General features: G+C 36.6%; 1 protein-coding gene and 1 long non-coding RNA gene across 4 annotated transcripts in view; one reads left to right on the forward strand and one right to left on the reverse strand.

The window, feature by feature from the left end:
- LOC114148041 (neuropilin-2-like) overlaps nt 1–17,048 on the forward strand; it is a 119,793-nt gene extending 102,745 nt beyond the window's left edge. For 2 of the 3 annotated variants that reach the window (XM_028022956.1, XM_028022958.1), the window contains exon 17: nt 2,502–8,685. In XM_028022956.1, coding sequence (XP_027878757.1) covers nt 2,502–2,899 — 398 coding nt within the window. In that variant the 3' untranslated portion in view covers nt 2,900–8,685. Of the gene's footprint in view, nt 1–2,501; nt 8,686–9,956; nt 10,020–11,693 lie in introns of those variants that run through there. The other variant, XM_028022957.1, reaches the window with a different exon arrangement.
- LOC114148042 (uncharacterized) lies at nt 7,062–9,526 on the reverse strand. Its single transcript, XR_003596185.1, has 2 exons — nt 8,128–9,526; nt 7,062–8,097 (listed from the first exon to the last, which is right to left on the reverse strand). It is a non-coding gene; the product is annotated as an uncharacterized LOC114148042 (long non-coding RNA).
- Nucleotides 17,049–17,555: the final 507 nt, after the last annotated feature.

Genomic DNA, 17,555 nt, shown 5'->3' on the forward strand with positions numbered 1-17,555 from the left:
ACAGATCCAATTCATTAAGGAATAGTGTCAGCACCAAATCCAAATTTGATGAAAATCATGTCTATATGATGTTTACCACAAAGTAGCATAAAAGTAAACTAAGATAATAAAAGGTATTAGAAAAGCTTATTTATGTGGCTTATCCACATAAATAATCCTTTTTTTTAAAGACCCAGACTGTGTAAAATGTCACTACTGTTTGTGCTTGATATAAAAATCACAGACAATACACTGAGAATAGGTATCGGGACTGCAGTTTAGTCTAGGACTCCGATACCAAAACAGACTTTTTTTTCTCCCCTTAAAATTGTCTTTGTTCACCACAAAGCAATTTTGAGTCCAGACCTCACTGAGAGCAGCTTTACTATCAAAGTAAACTCTTAAATAGCGTATCTGAACTTTAAGATAAAGTCGAAATGAAGTCGACTGGTTTCCTTGTGATTCTCTATCCCGCTCCATTTTTTCATTATTTCTCTCTCCTTTCTGTCTTTCCTTTCTGATCCCTGACTAGTTGTTGCTTGTCTGGGCTCTCTTTCTCTTTTTTTCCCTGCTCTTGTGCTTCATTTCTCTCTGTTTCTTTCTGTCGCTCTCTATTTCTCTCCACAACAACTTTGCTCTCACAGCAGGTTCCTCTCACAGTGTGTTGACACAGTATTGAAGTTTCAGTCAAGCCCTTTAATGGTGGATTAAAGATATCATGGCAGGATTAGCTCTTTCCCTCCACTTCTTTACCCTCCCACCCTTCTACCGTCTCACTTTCTACCGACCCCTCTCTGTTTTTTTCCATTCTCTCCTCCAATAATACCTTTTCTTCCCCTAACCCTGCAATTTTGTTCTCTCGTTCTCACCACCCGAATTTAGTTACTCTTGACCCCCTCAAAACAGAACAAAACATCTTCATCAAGGCTTAGCGTTCCACATTGTTTGCTTAGCCGGTCCGAAATGAATCGTTTGTATTCTCTGGTTCAGTTTGAGCGCATGGCATGGGCCTTTGCGTGTCAATATGCAGCAGATGGCTGTGATGTTTGCAACAATCAAAATAAAATGTTTCTGGCTGCGTAGATCGTAGACAATGCAGCTGAAATTTAAAGATGAGTGTGTTTCTTCCTGATTTTGAGTGATATTCAGTGAAAACGAAGCAAAGGTTTTACCCTTTCTGACCAACACCGCTCCTAGGAATGTCAAGCTTTCAGTACTCATGCATATTTATGTTGCTTGTAGGAGTATTAGACTTTGGCTATGTAAAGTATGCATGAGTAGTCAGTGTTTCACTAGCAGGTAGAGTGCACTCAGTGAAACAGAGCAGATGGGTGAGGCAGTCTGAACAATGATTTGAACAAAATAAAGAAAATGTGTATTTTAACATCTGGAAAATCTAAAATCTACTGTTTCAGTGTCTTTTTTACATATTTTTCTTTTGCTTGACTCTATTTTGTTCTGGATATTTCAGTAGATCAAGGAACACCAATACAAACAACACCATCAGTTGGCAATAAAATCCAACATGATAAAATAAACCATATAGTTTAAAAAATCTACAACTCATTTGTACTCTTGGGAATTTATGTTTAATTAGCTCTGCTTTATGTTATTTTCAATTTTGCTTTACTTAATTTTGTAACATTTTGTTATTTTATAAAAACAACATAAAATGATAATAAACTAATGCACTGTACCATTTTCATTATTCTCTAGTTCTATTTTGTTTCCTCAATAATTTAGTAAAAAATATATTATATTATGTTATACTATATTATATTTGTTGTGTAATACTATGATTCTAATCATTCTAAGGAAAGAACATCTATGCCTATTCTTAGTAGGTTTATCTAACATTAAAATTTTATGAACTTCAGACCACAAGGAAGTCTAGACATATTTAATTTTTAAATAGATTTTTTGTTGTTGTAGTGGTATTGCTTTTGTTTGAGGTTTCAAAATTTATGCTTAAGTAAAATGAAATGATTTGTTCTGTAAACTAGTGGCATGTCTCCCAAATAAAAATACAGCGATTGATTTTTCTTTTTCTTTTTTTTTTTGCAAATAAACATAAATTGCTCAAGGAGACAAGAAGGTAGCATTTCCAAAGAATAAAGTAACAAAACAAATCATGTTTAAACAAAACAACGCATTGATATTTAAACATTACAAGAGCTCAGAAATCAATATTTAGTTAAATCAGAGCTTTCTCTGCATCTTGGCATGCGCTTTTAGATTGCTGTTGGATTCAGGTGATCAGTCCTTTTAAGCAGAATGATGTGTGCCTATGCTGGATTTATGGAAATAATATTCAGCTTTTCCAGAGCTACATATCATATAATATTGATACTGCATTACAGAAGATGCATCCAGCTGTAAGCATGCAGAGAAATTAAAAGCTTGTCAGATCTGCCATGTCCAGATAAACAGACAATCTCCAGCTTTAAACTCTTCAATGCAGTCTGCATGCCTGCCTCACTCCTCCACTGAGCCAATCAGTAATGTTTCCTCCTGCCCTCCAGGGGGTGCCATATCTGGGATGAGGCCCACTGTAGACGCAGTGAAGGTGCATCCGATCCCTGCCTACTGGTACTATGTGTTGATGGGAGGCAGCGCCTTCCTGCTGTTGATAGGTCTGACTGTGGTTCTGATTCTCTGCTGCCAACGCCGCCACTGGATGAGCAGGAAGTCCAACAGTGGCCACCACCACCATCATCACCACCACCATTCAGTGATGTACCACAACAACCAACCAGCCTATCAACAAGATCCAGAGAGCTACTGCCAGAGTCAAACCCCCAGCTGTAACATGTTCTGCAGCTCCAACCAAAACCACCTTTACCCGGGAACGGATTCCAGCCTGGAACCCAAACTCATCATAACGCTGGAAAAAGACGACAGCTACAGCTCCCGCTGCTGAAATGACTGGACTCTAGTGAGTCATATGGTTTCAATAGGACAATATGGTCAAATGAAGAGCTAAAGCAGTCTGATCCTTTTCTTCAAAGAACAAGGAACTCAGCAACAACAGCTCTGTTCAGCAATGGTGGAAGTGCTTCAGCTCTTCTTATCGATAATGGATCGGTGTACACCTCTGGGTTGGTGCCTGACAAGGAAGTCCTGTCCTTGAAGATGGAGAAGCTTCAGCTCACAGTTCTACAGTTTCAGCATAATGATTTTTGATGTTCTTCATAGTGTTAAGTGTAAATCAGACTAGAGATTAATTGGATCTTCAATTAAGCATAAGCAAACTTACATCGATCACCTAACAAATTGTTGGAAAGACTGCATGGATATGCAATTGGCAATGTCAGTGTTCCTCTTTTCTCAGAGGTTCACCCACAAGTTTGGAGGATGAATTTTGTTTCAGCACTTCTTAGAGTCTTAATGAGGAAAGTTTATTTGTCAGAGAAGGGCAAAGGACAGAAAAAGACGAGAGTATTGGTGTGACATAAGCAGAGGGTTAAGGAGATGAATCCCGCAATAAAAATGAAAAGTGATAAATGCACGGACAGTCTTAAAAACTTTTCAAACCTCACATGTTACTTTGGGTGTTTTTTGTTCATCAAACCTTGGATATGCCTTTGATAAAAATGTGTTTTAAAACTTTCACCTCCTTCCCACCATAGTTTGAGATTGTGCTTCAGTGTCAAATCAAAATGTGGATGATTGCCGAATGTTGCCTGGATCTTCTGCCTGTTGGTTAATGTTTCAAACTAAAACTCGATGTCAGTCTTACATTTGATTGACTGAATGAAAAAAACTCTGAATTCAAAAGGAATGCTTTCATTCTGGGTTCTGTGCAACTACATGCAACAAACTTTCATTCACTTTTGTGGAATGGAATTTTCACTTTGGATGCATACTCACCACAGTTTCCAGGTCTGCTTTAAGTCAAGAAATGAGACCAAACATGCTGTGATGAAAATAACTCTTATTTGTTTAGCTTGAGTGTCCTTTTTAAAAACAAATTTCTTTTATTAATGCTTATATCAACATTGTACTGAAGAAGCTTTTGGTTTAATTGTGTTGTGCAGCAACTAAGTGTTTAAAGGCAACCAATCACATGAGCAAAGATATCAACAGAAGCTTTAATAGAGTTGGTTTGATATAGAAATAAAAGTTGAGCAGTTATGCTTGTATTTATATACGTTTGTTCATCCGTGAGAGAAGTTTCTTAATATTTAAAGATTGTCACCAACCTGCCTTTTTCTCTCAGATTAAAGTAATTTGGACAAATTCCTTTTAATAAAGGTTTGGAGAATGTTTATATATACAATCTTTTTTTTATTGTTTACATGTACATGTATGGATATAGCAGATCTCAAAAGTGTACACTGTTAAAATGTGAGGAGTTTTGTGAAGTATAAGTCAGATAAATCCTTCACAATTCAACTGAAAAATTAACATATCTGCAGTGGACAAAAAGTTAAAGCTTTAAATCTTTTACATTACTTCATCCTTCCCGCAAAAAATCAATTTATCCAAGGGATGCAATTTGAAAAATCTTATAAAGCTGAACTGTTGATCATAAGTTGATTCTACAAAGTATTCATACTTAGCAACCAGGTAACCATTTTTTACATGTTCCACCTGATGCATTTGTTTGTTTTTCAGTTTAATTGACCAGGATTTTCAGTTCAAATTCAAAAACTCCATTGATCCCACAGGGATATTAAATGTTGTGATAACTCATATTACTTCGAAACTCTTCAAATAGTTAGAGTAAATGGTGATGCTTTGGGCAGGGAAGATCTCCTGTAGCAGTCTGGATTACAGCGAATTTGAAGAAGCCTCTGACATATATCTCACAGTTAAGGTGGGAGAAATTAAAAATGATTTATTGTTTTTGTTTGTACAAATTACCGTTTTAATCGGGATGTGTACATTTTTTAGATCTAGTGTTTAAATTTATATTTATTTTAGAGTGCCTAACTGTGTATGGATTTACATATTTTACTGCATACTCTTACACTTTAAATGCATTTTGAGATAAATATTACTCAAAAGGTTTTAGCCGTTTTTCCTGATAAGTTGTTAAACTTTATTTACAATGTTGAGATTGAGCACTTTTCTTTCAATTTTGCAAGCTGTGGGTCATTTGTAAATTTTGCTGTGATTATGTTCTACACTTAAACCCATTTTATACACACCGCATGTTTTATTTAGGGCTGCATAATATTTTACAGCAGATCTGAGAGAATATTTTTGTTGATTTTTATTTATTATTTCATGTCACTGCTTACAGTTGAAGCCATCTGGATCCAAGTGTTCAATTTAAACTCTAATACAAAATGAAGCAAATCAACACAATAGTAGTTTAATTTGCTTCTTAAAATGTCTGTACTTCAAATCAGTATCCCGCCATCTTGTCTCTTCTGCTACACACCTACATCACTTTGTTCATGTCTAAATCCCCCCATCCTTTCTTGAATCAAGACCTCCCGGTTTCAATATCTTCTCCCTTTCTTTTCTGCAAATCCTCCCAGTAAAAAAAAAGAAAACACAAGAGAGTAAATGAGAGGCAGTGATGGAGGGGAGCAGAATCTCTCCGAGGAGAATGGCCCATTAAGTGAGCCCCCTTTTTCCTCCTAAGAATGCTCCCCGAGATGGAAGGAGATGAAAGAAGGGAGGACAAAAAAAATAGCTGTCCATACTTTCTAAAGATAGACTTTTCTTTTTACTCTGAGAGAGAGAGGCTAACGGGACGGCAGGTTGGGGGATTGGATTGAAGATGGAGGGCAGGTTGTTTCAAACACAAGAGCAAATGAAAGAAGTCTTTTGGGAAAACCGACAGAATGACAAAGGCAGGCATGATACAAAAAGTATTCATATCCCTTGACTTTTTGACATTCTGTCACTTTATAATCACAAACTTTAATATGGAAGTTTATGATAGTCAACACAAAATAACAATTGATTGTCAAATGGAAACAAGAAATTAAAATTCAGCCTCCTTTAATCTAGTAACTATTAGTGCAACCAAATGCCTTCACGAGTCACCTTATTAGTAAACTGTGATTCTGTGTGATTTACGTCGACTATAATGCATCGAGGTCCGCTCATCAGGTGGGGGAATCGGTTGAGAGGACAACCATTAGTGATATACTCCATAAATCTTGCTTTTATGAAAGAGCTGAGAGAAGAAAAAAAACATTGTTGCAGTTTATTTCAAGGCATGTTGAGGACACAACACATGGGAGAAAGAGTCTCTGGATAGATGACACATAAAAAAACGGTTTGATTGAAGCAGAAAATTATGTAAAACTTAATTCACATCACCATAAACACACCATACCCAGATTAATGACAGGTGGTGGCAGCGTCAGGATACATTATATCAGCAGAGGTTACAATTTTTTTTCCATTTGGCGATTTTAGCCAAATAGATGTTTTTTTAATAATTGTTTTATGTGTTTTGAGTTAGGTGGTTAGTACCTTACATTACTAATCAGTCCGTCACATAATGTTAATGTTTGCGGCTATAGCATCACAACATGTGAAAAATCTAAAGGGGTACTAATACTTTTGCAAGGCACTGCATGCAAACCAAATGAACCAATATGCACCAGTGTGAGGTAATTATGCAGATTTCCACTGAGCTCCCATAAAGTCAGTTAAATCATTATTTTATGGAATAGTTCTCTGCATTGACTTATTTCATCACACTGCAGCTCACAGAATGCAGTTTTGTGCTTCGGTCAACAAGTATTTCAGTTATTTTGTGCTTGCATATCCATTCTGTGCCTTCCCCAGCTCCTCTTTCTTCAATTCCAATCAACTTGTGCATGATTTACACATTAGATGACTCATTCCAGCAGCCCGGTGCCATAATCCAATCAATGTGAGTCCGAATTCAAACCGAGGAATGATATATGACCGTATTTATGCTGTGCTACTCATGCACTTTTCTGTTTTCATTCGTCCTCGGTCTATCAAACTTTTTAAAAGATTTGGAAAACATTTCACCGGGAGCTTTTAAATCAGCCTCACTTCCCTCCATCATGGACTACTTTGAAGCCATTTAATATTCCTAATTAGTTAATGGAGGCGATTGCGTTCATAAAACCCTGCAGTAAGCATTTTTATCCTCCAAGGCATCCATATTTTTTTCATCTCTTTTCTTCTTTTTTTTTTTCCCTGAAGAAATATTATCAGTGTGAGCACTCTAACAGGTCCTCGGGCTCCTGTACAACCAAAAGTGGCAAAGAGCCATCCCCATCTCTGCCTGAATGAAAAAAGGCCTCTTTTTTTATTCCTCGCTTTACTAATTGAAGAGAGGAGAAAAATGGGTCTAGAGGGAGTTTTAATCCCTCTTCAGATCCATGTGATAATTCTTCTCAGAATTTTAGCCTGGAGGCTTTAAGCCAGCATCATTAAACATTGTTCAATGGTCATCTAAAGACTGTCCAAGCTCCTCTTACCCTTACTTTGTTTTTGCCATCTCCCCGTAAGTGATTTGATGTTTTGTTGAGGCCCACGGTGGTTTTATTTGATCAAAGACAACCGAAGTTTGGAGCTCAGAGACTGCTGCGAAGGGGCACTTTTATATATTTACAAGTCAGAACTTTTACAGCAAAAACAGATTGCAGGAAGACATCATAAAGGTTTCTAACTTGCATAAATAATGTTTTAGTTACTGAAATAATCAAGGTATTACTGGCTTTTCTTGATGTAATGCTTTTTTTCCCTTGTTGGAACAAATAATTGCAAAAGAACAAAGTTGAAGTAACTGAGGTAGATCTTTATTTTTTTCCTCCTCTCTGTGAAATGCACCAATAGCATAGACAGTGAAAAAATCCCACAGCCTGATGCTTCCACCTCCTTGTTTTTGCGTTGTAAATTTCAGACCAGTCTGAAGGTGCTAATTTTGAAGTAGAAGCTTTTATTTCTTTGGTCAGGTGATGTAAAACCGGTTTTATTGTTGACAGTGAGACTGGTGTTTTGGTTATTGGGTTGTTCTAGAAATATATTTTTATTAGCTGGAGACTAAAAGACAGTTCAGTGTTCCAGTGGTACAATAATCCCAAATTTTGGTTGGATATTGAAAAGGTGTCCAGTTTAAGCTCATATTTAAAGAAAAAAAATTAAATATCTCAGTTGTTCAGAGGTCTGATCCTGTCTTCAGCGACAGCAGAGTCATATTACCTGTAAAAAAAACTTTCTGCCTCACTGGAGCATAAGTGATCCTTCCTGTTGTTTTAATTACTGGTTACATTTTGCAGCTTCATTTCTTTTCTAAACTGTTTGTTCTTTTCAACTCAGACATCTATATTTACTTTTTGTCAGAAGTTTACACTAACTCATGTGCATGGTTGTCATGGTAATTTTAGGCTTTTAATCATTTATTTTAATAACTATTTTCTCATGACGCAATATACCTAAACTCCCATCTTATACTTGACCACATAAGCTTTGTAAATCCTGGATTTAGACCATTCCATGGTTTAAATCCTGGAATGGTCTTCACTTTTTATTGGGGTTTCAAGTTTTCTGCTTATACAGTTCATAACCAATTTTGCTTGTAATTCTGATTTGTTTTATATTGTCTCCGTATTTATGTTTACTGGAGAATTTGAAAACATTTCTCCGTCTTGTATTTTCCAGCCAGTTTGTGCTATGCACCAGTTTTAAAATCTGTGAACCAGGCCCACAGCATGATGTTGTCGTCACCATTCTTGACAGTTAGAACATTACTAGGTTTAGTAAAAAAAAAATATGAAGACATACATCTATGTCTGTTCAAACTCCAGATAATGAAATGTATTGCCCCCATGAGATTATGTAAACTTTTCACTAGTTTCTATATTGGAGATCATTTTTGACTCTTGATACAAGTAAAACACAGTCATTAGTTAAAAACAATGTTTATTTGCACATTTTGCTGTTATTCTTGTGAGAAAGAAAATAAATTGTTGTTGATTTGTGTTGGACTTTGCTGATATGAAATATTGATGCATGACACAGAAAGTGCTCATACTCTGAATATGCAAAGGTACATCTTTGTTAATACAGGGTTTGTTTCTTCTTTTTCTTCAGAATCTGTATATCCATGTTAACTTTTTATAATAGAAACCTCAAATTTTACAGCAGGTGTCCTTTAAAAGTTTTAATCTCGCTGTTATTTACAGTTAAAGGAGAACTTGAAGCTTGGAGTTTATTGAATCTATAAAATTGAAGATGCCAAACTTGTCTCATGGATGAATGACCTTATCTAACAGAGGAAATGAGGCTCCATATCTTCTTTTTTTTTTCCTGCACACCCTAAATTACGTTTTCACCTCCTATCTTCTGAATATCTATTACAGTTTCTGGTTATAAAGTGCTTTTGGTTCCTAATAAATGATTATCAGCTCCACAGATATTACTCCATTTTTATTTTTTATTCTCAAATCGAACTGAACAAGAACTGAGCCTATAACAAAGCCTTCAAAGCCTTGCACTCAACAGTTTAAACATGGTATTTTAGCTTGTTGAATTTCTCTGGCTTGGTATGTAAAAGAAAAATGGTTGTGGTGAATGTGAAAGTAATAAAAGTAATATTTTTCTATAAAAATAAAAAGTTTTGTGTGTCTTTATCCGTCTTTCTCCTCCCTATCTTCACACTCTTTCAATCTCCCAACTTTTTTTCATTTATAACCAAACAAAAATAATTGTAAAAAAAAACACTGATTCTTATGAATTCCTATGAAACTGGTGGGGAGCCTGGCTGAAGAGTACAGCTTTATATCTTTCCCTCGACAGACTGAACACAGACACTGCAAAAGGTTTCTGTGTGAGATTTGTTGTTTGTTCTCTTTAGAAAACTTTAAACAAGATCGAGGCCATTGTACCGAGCGATTTCCATCTACAAATGCAGCTGCTGTGTGCTGACAGCATCAGAGATGGACTGATGTTATCACAACATGATCTAAACTCTGGAGTAAGCGAGTGGACAGAGGAGATTAATGCAGCTTTTCTTTCCGTCTCTCCTACAGATCAGAAGCCTAAAGATTTCGGAAACGATCCTGCTTTCAATCACAAGCAGCACTCCAATGGAGGTAAGGTCCTCCCCTCCGGCAGCCAGAGGCTACACAGTCTTGTCTCACCCACACACTTTAATGGAAATACTGTTAGCAGAGGCATGCCTGTAGCTCTTCTTTATACATGCAGTTCTACAAGAAATAAGCCTGTGGCAGCAGTCTGACAGAGTTTGCACAGAAGGAAGAAGAATGTTGGCGAACATTCAAGCGTTTTTTTCTCTTTTTTTTTTTTTTTCTTTGGATGTAGTCTCTTTTTTTGCCTTTGTTTTTCATGTTTCAATGACCCATAAAGCACAACAGACAGCTCACTCCTGTGCACACAGAAAAACATGACTGTAGCAATCACAGTCTACAGAATTTTATTTTTTATTTTTTTTTTTGCTTTTTCCAGCCCCTAGACATTTACAAGAGAATACTTGTAGTTTGTCTTCTAAAATGTGTTTACTGTCTGTCTGGAGCCTTTTTCTGTGTGGGCTTCTCATAAAGTGCTAAAAAGGATACATTTGCCTCACTGTTTTACCACATAGATAAACAGGCATCGTTCTGAACCAGTAAAAGCAGTTTAGACATTGAAAAGCCTTAACACGTCTGAATTCTACATTTTCAGATGTAGAATGCAAAACATTGCATTTTTGTAATAGCAAAAACTTTTAATTATTCAGACAATAAAAAAGGTGGGTTTATCAGTTCTAAATGTTTTTATGCAATATACGTATATGTAGAAAATCTACAACAAAATGGCAGCAATGGTATGAGACTTGCAAAAGTAATTTTGAGGTTGTGATTTATGTTTTTATGTAGGCTACCATTTACATTTTTTTCCCTCGGTAAAAATTTGGTTAATTTCTTCTAAATATAAATACATATTTTAGTTTAATTTCATTAGCTTTTAAATTACAACAGATCATGTCGCACATATTAATACATGCAATCTTTTTTGCGGTTCAAGACATTTTATCTTGTAAGTTAAGGGGCAGAAGCAGCTCTTTGACTTGAAAAGATTAGAGGCGTCCAACTCCTACATTAACTGTCTCCTTTCCAACACAGCAAAGGCGATCACTGAATTACCCTCTCAGTATGTCATTAAGTTCTACAGAGGCCTGGTTGTGAACCATTTGTCTAATTTGTTTAATTCAGGGGTGTTTAAGCAAAATGCAGGATAGGTTATTAAAGGGGACATATTACACACAAGTCACATTTTACACGTTTTTGTACTTCAAACAGCCAGAGCACTTATTAAAAAAACACTCAGCTGGTCTTAGGCAATAAGTTAATAATAAGTTAATGTTTTTTGGTGCCTGGAAAATGAGCCATTTTAAAAAAACTTCGGAATGTAACGTCACAAATCAGCAAGCACCGCCTATCACCTAGCAACCCCAGTCAAGCCCAGCCCGTCACCTGGCAACCCAAGCTGAGCTTCAACGTTGGATCAGCTGGTTTTGCTTGTGTACAATGGAAGATGTTGACCTATCTTAACCTGTTCAAGGAAGCATAACAGGTCCCCTTTAAGGACAAGAATTTGCCAACCCTACTTTAGATCAAACCACATCCATGCGTTAGAATGGCCTAGTGAAAGCCCAGACCAAAATTGAACATTTGTTGCAAAACGTCCAAGATGGACAGAAACTTTAGCCTCTAGATTTTTATCACGTGTAAAAGTCTTTTTTCCTAAATTTCTTGTGTTTTCTCCAGATTTTGTCTTCTCCGGCTGGCCGTCCTCCTTCTCCACCCCGTCCTCCGACATGGACCCATCCTCCGTGACGCTGGTGTCGGAAAAGGACAAGGACAACGCCTGGCTGTACACGCTGGACCCCATCCTCCTCACCATCATCGTGATGAGCTCGCTGGGCGTCCTGCTGGGAGCCGTTTGCGCCGGCCTGCTCCTGTACTGCACGTGCTCGTACAGCGGGCTGTCCTCGCGATCCTCCACAACGCTGGAGAACTACAACTTTGAGCTGTATGACGGGATCAAGCACAAAGTGAAGATAAACCAGCAGAGGTGCTGCTCGGAGGCATGAGGAATGACGGACATCCCCTGAAGATTTTCCTTCCTTCTTATTTGGACATAGACATGAAAAAGAAGCACCATCTGAAATTTCAACCCTCGTCCCTGCCTGAAATCTTGCTACTCCTTTGCTCTGATGTCAAACGGGGGTAACACTGAACTCTCTATGTGCTGGCGGTGGGGGGTCATAAACGAAGGAACGTCTGATCCCTGATTCCCTTAAGCAACTGAGTCCCTTTTCTCCTCTGCCTGCAGGAGAAACCTGCTCGATTCTAAAAGCCTGTGAATGAATGATTGAATGAAGGAATGAAATAAAAGAATATAAATGACTGAAGTACCATAAAATACAGCCCACCAACCACTGGAATGAAGTGGACTTCAGCACCCATGACAATCTGGACATTTAGACGTCAAATGGCAGCACAGTCTGGGGTGTCCTAGTTAAGAATTTCTGAACGGTACTTCACAGAACTTTAGATGTTTTTCCTCATCTTCCAAAAGAAGATGGGGTGAAAAAATCTGTCTTTGCATCCGATTGCTTGTGAAGACTTCTCCTCCAGTGGTCCATTTTAATCTGGGTACTTTTGACTCAAATCAACACATATCAAGTGAATGCCTACCATTCTAAATAGCTTAAAAAGGAAATGACGTAAAAGAATCTAGACTTTTTTTTTCCAGTGAAAAAGGAAAAGGAGGCAAATATTTTCTTTCCCTTTCGTTTTGTTTCTGAAAGTTTCTGGTATGAGTTCTGTGAGTTTTAAACGTCAATAAGCCTGCCATGCAGCGCCCGCTAGCTCCTTTGTCCGCCTTCGGTCTGCGCTTTGTGAAACCAGTGGCATAGAGAAGTAATGGTGACTGTTTTTGTTCTGTTTTAGACTTGTGTCCACTTGGATGAAAAAAAAGGTTAAGAAAAAGCAAGCTTCAGTTCATAGCAACCCTGTAGAGCTTTTTATGCCATTTTTAGACCTTTTTTTTAGGGTTTTGTTGAACTCCATGATCTTAGCTGTTACTTTAGTCCTTTTTCTATTTTACATTTCCCATTACAGATTATCAGTCTAAGAGTAGGGAAAAGTTATACTCAAGACAGAAAATCAGAGTTTTATCAAAAAAAAATCTAACATGCTGTTATGGAGTTGTGCTTTAGATTCAGTATTCTAGAGTTTTGGTTTTTTGGTATATATATATCTATATTTTTTTGCTTTTCAGACTGTAAGATGCCCAAATGATGGACAGACACTGTGTAAACAAAATGTCAGTAATTATTTTATTGCAACCTATGGATTGCCAAAGAGCTGTGTATGTGCTCAGTGGGTCTGAACAAGTGTTAAATGAGGCTGGGTGGACTGGGAGTGATGAATCGACTTGATGTTGTAGTATCGCTCTCAATCCTAAGAAGCCTGTTTAGGGGAAAAAATGCAGAAAGATGACTGAAGGTGAGGATTGGGAAGCATACCGTTGACTTCTTTAGACACACAATCGAGCCTTAAGCAAATTACAGTATACGCTGTATTGGAGGACAGCCATTACGGAGGGCCAGTGCTGCTGGAGAGACTGATGCTTCAAATGAGACACACACTCACCTCTACACACACACGCAAACATCTACGCTCCTCTGTTTTCAGGACTTTACGTAATCCTCAGGCCCACACCTCAACTTTAAAGGTGGAGTTTGGTTTGTTTGACGTTATGCAGAGTAGGTCTGAGCTGTGAGTATCTTACCTGCAGCAGGAATCTCAGTTTGGAGAACCAAAAAGAAATCACTTTTTTTTTTCCAGTAACATCATGTTATTATTGCAGTTTCCCAATGTCAACGTGTTGTACCTAAATAACTTGAAATATTTACTAAAACATATTTGATTGTTTTGCGTAAATCAAAAAATACTGTAATGATTCCAAATGAGAACTTAACCCCTCAGCAAAATTCACTTTGTTTATTTCACTCCCTTTTTATTTTCTATTTTCTATTCTTGCAGTATTAGTCATTTTGTAAGTGACTTTTTTTGGGGTACAAAATGATACAAGCACACATTTTCTACCAGCTGTGCATCAATTTCTACCACTAGTTGTTTAAAAGTGTATTTCTTCAATCTAATCTTAGTCTATTGTAAGGAAATGTAGCTACTTAACTACAAAAATATTGTCACCGGCTCAAATCAGTTATTTTAATGTGATCTTGGGTCATAATCGGCTAGATTTTATAAGGAAACATAAAATGCAATACAAAGTTTTCACTGAAAACTTCACTGAATAATACGCAAATCACATTAGATAATGCCATTAATCATAATAATTCCTAAAAACACAAAGGTACAAAGACGAATATACAGATTAACCATGGTTTATCAATGGAAGTGGATTTTGTTTGTTTATCTGGGTAATTGTAATATTTTCAATGCAATTGTAATATTGTGTGCCCATTAACCATTATTGAACATGTCGTGATTGAGAAAATAAAAAAAAAAAAAGGCAAAATTATTTTATATGCAAATAACTGTTGGTTCAAACTGTTGAAAAAGTGCTTGATTGTTTTTTGGCTTTAGTTGTTTCATATATGGACAATTTCCTTTTTGAGTGGAAGTTTAGTTAACTTAGCTTTCCTTTGAAAATTCATCTCTGATTCTCCAAACTAAGATTACGCTGACTGCTTTCTAATGCAAATAAAACTCCACTATTACTCCACACAATCCCACTTAAAAAACACACAAATCACGTATATATCGTAAACTAAAGAATCAAACTCTAAACTTATCCATTTAAGTTTAGTGTCTAGTATTTTGGTTCCCATGTTGCATATCATACAATTTATTTCAGTTCTGATACCTGACAAATGATAGCTCAACAAAAGACCCAGAGGAGGTCAAAAAGAAAGTAACATATGGCAATGATTATGTTTACTTGTCAGAAGAAAAAAAAATTTAAATAGGTCAAGACTTTATTCAGTAGGAAAAATTAGACTTAAACACATAAGCATAATAACTTTTCAGACTCATTTTACAGTTTTATTAAGAAGAGCACATACAAAACCAGAGCTAAATGAAAATGTTACAGTTTTTCTTGTGGCCTTGTGCTGTTGAGCTGGTGACAGAAAATTCAGATGAGGTGCCTTTAATGTTTCACATAGTTCAAAAATATTTACATTAAAAAATAATCACATCTGTCCTGTAATATGTCATTTATAATGTTTTAAAAAGTTTGTGCAAATCATGAAGGATAGAAGAATACAGTGCAGCTAGTCTGAGTTTCCGAGGTTAGTATTGACTGATTTTCATAAAGCGCTAATCATAAGCATTAGTTCAGCTAAGATGCTATACCAACATTAGCAGAAGCTAATGCTAAAGTGCAAATTAAACTTATGTTGATGCCCAACATGTGTTGCAACAGATAGTATATCGCCCTAAGTAGGGTCAGATTTGTTATTTCACACCCACATGTATGGTTTAACTTCAGGAAGTGATTCTTTCAAACAGTTTGTTTCAGTTTTATAATTGATGAGAATGGCTAATTCTGTGCTGATTTTGCCTAATTGTCCATTTCTGTCCTCAGTCAGCAGATTTTAAATTGTTTGCCAGTTCTACAGGTACAGAATGATCAGGCGTTCTGGGTACAGAATAATCATTATTTGCTTCACCGCAACAAAAGATGGGCGGGAAACGTGAGGCGAGGAAATGCCTTGAACTCCTCGCGTAAACAGTCTTCAAACACTTCAAAATAAGAGCATGAACATATAAATGTCTAACCACTTGAAGAGTTCTCAACAGTCAATACCCAAAACGTCAACACAGATGTTAAGCTTAAAGTAAAAAAAAAAAAAGGCAAGTACATTAGCACTTTAGAATTTATCTGAAAAAATAATTTAGGGGAAACTAAGTGCGCTTAACATTTTCAAAGTTAGCAAAAACACTAAGGCGCTAAAAGAAAGATTAGCTCTGCTGTTAGCGCTGATCTGCTAATTAGAAGTAAAAGTATTTTATGACCAGATGACTAAAAATAAGAAACACCCTGTTCCAAAACCCTTCAAATCCACAAAATACATTGGACTAATGTCCAATGTATTGTCCTAAATGTGAATACTATTTTTTCTCTTACTGTATTAAAATCACTGAATGGACATTTTTAGGGATTTCTAAAGCAACACAAAATGAGAAGCCATGAAAGTTAAAAAATATATCAGAAAACAGGGCATGTTATTCACATTCTATCTATTAAAACCTGGTCCTCTGTAGAAATAACAAAACAAACACTAGGCTGGTGGTGAGGAGTGACGTCATCTTCAGAATCAGACACAGACCTCTGCCTGTTTTTCACTTTTTCTATGTTCACGTTTCACTCTGCTAGATGATCAGATTTTGTCAAGTCCTTCTGAGTCTCTGTTCCCTGTGAATCCGATGGGATTTGGGTCACACTTGTCAGAAAAGTGGAAGTAAAGGAGAGAAACGAGTTGCATCTTTGCCTGGAGCCCATTTGTTCTCTGTCTTCGATTTCCTCTTTCGTCTCTCGACTGTCATAGGCATGCATTAATGTAGCCATAAAATGCACACTGAGAGTAAACACATCATCAGAATTTGCTAAATGATTGCCAAAAAAAGAGAGAGAGAGAATAAGGAAACAAAAGAAAGAGATGAAATTTCTCTCCATTAATTTGGACTGTTTTCCAAGTGCCTTGGAGCTTTCTATCTTTTTTGATCTCTGACTCTTTCTCTTTCCCTACTGATGTCTCACTCTGACTCTTCTCTTACACACAGTGCAACCAAAACATCAATGAGTGAGCAGTGAGTACATGTGCAAGGTTAACCTGTTCTGTCTCCCGCTTGGCTTTGCTTCATTTCCCTCTGAACACCCAGATAGTATTACCTCTTCTGTCTTTGAAGGCTACACACAGGCACACATATTGACTTATGCACAACTGACTGACACAAACACAGTACATTATGACACACCGACGGCACTGGCCAGAAAACTCAAACTGTTGTTTGTAGACTTTGTACAGAAGAATTTCTTTTTTTAATGTTATTATTATTTAATAAAGGCTAAATAACAAGTAATCGCTCTGTACGTGCTTTTCTTGTTGGTTATGTTTAAGATGTTAATTTCATGCAACCCTAGAATGACTAATAATTTTCATAATGAATATGCAAATAGTCTCCAGACTCCAGGACATCAAAGACTAGAAAAATCTACAAGTCTTCTACCTTTGAAATAGTTTATTACATCCTTTTGAATGTTCAGTAATGAGATACAGCACACCATAGCAGTTGTTTATCAATTTAATTGAATTCAGTCTTATCACCAATTCACAACAAATACTATCTTAAGGCAGCAGATTCATTTCATATACAATTATACTATTTATCATTTTCATCATGCACAGTCCAATCACGCACAGATTCCATCAAATGCTGCGTAAGCTATTGAATCATTAAATTTGCAGCAATACTTTATCCTGAGTAAGCATGCGGTGATAGTAGAAAGAAAGAACTCTATTTTAATAGGAAGTTCTCCAGCAGAAGTGGAATTGGTACCACTGACGGTGACTGACTAGGGGTTTAGAT

Source organism: Xiphophorus couchianus, chromosome 7, assembly GCF_001444195.1.
Source record: "Xiphophorus couchianus chromosome 7, X_couchianus-1.0, whole genome shotgun sequence".
Classification (NCBI taxonomy): Eukaryota; Metazoa; Chordata; class Actinopteri; order Cyprinodontiformes; family Poeciliidae; genus Xiphophorus; species Xiphophorus couchianus.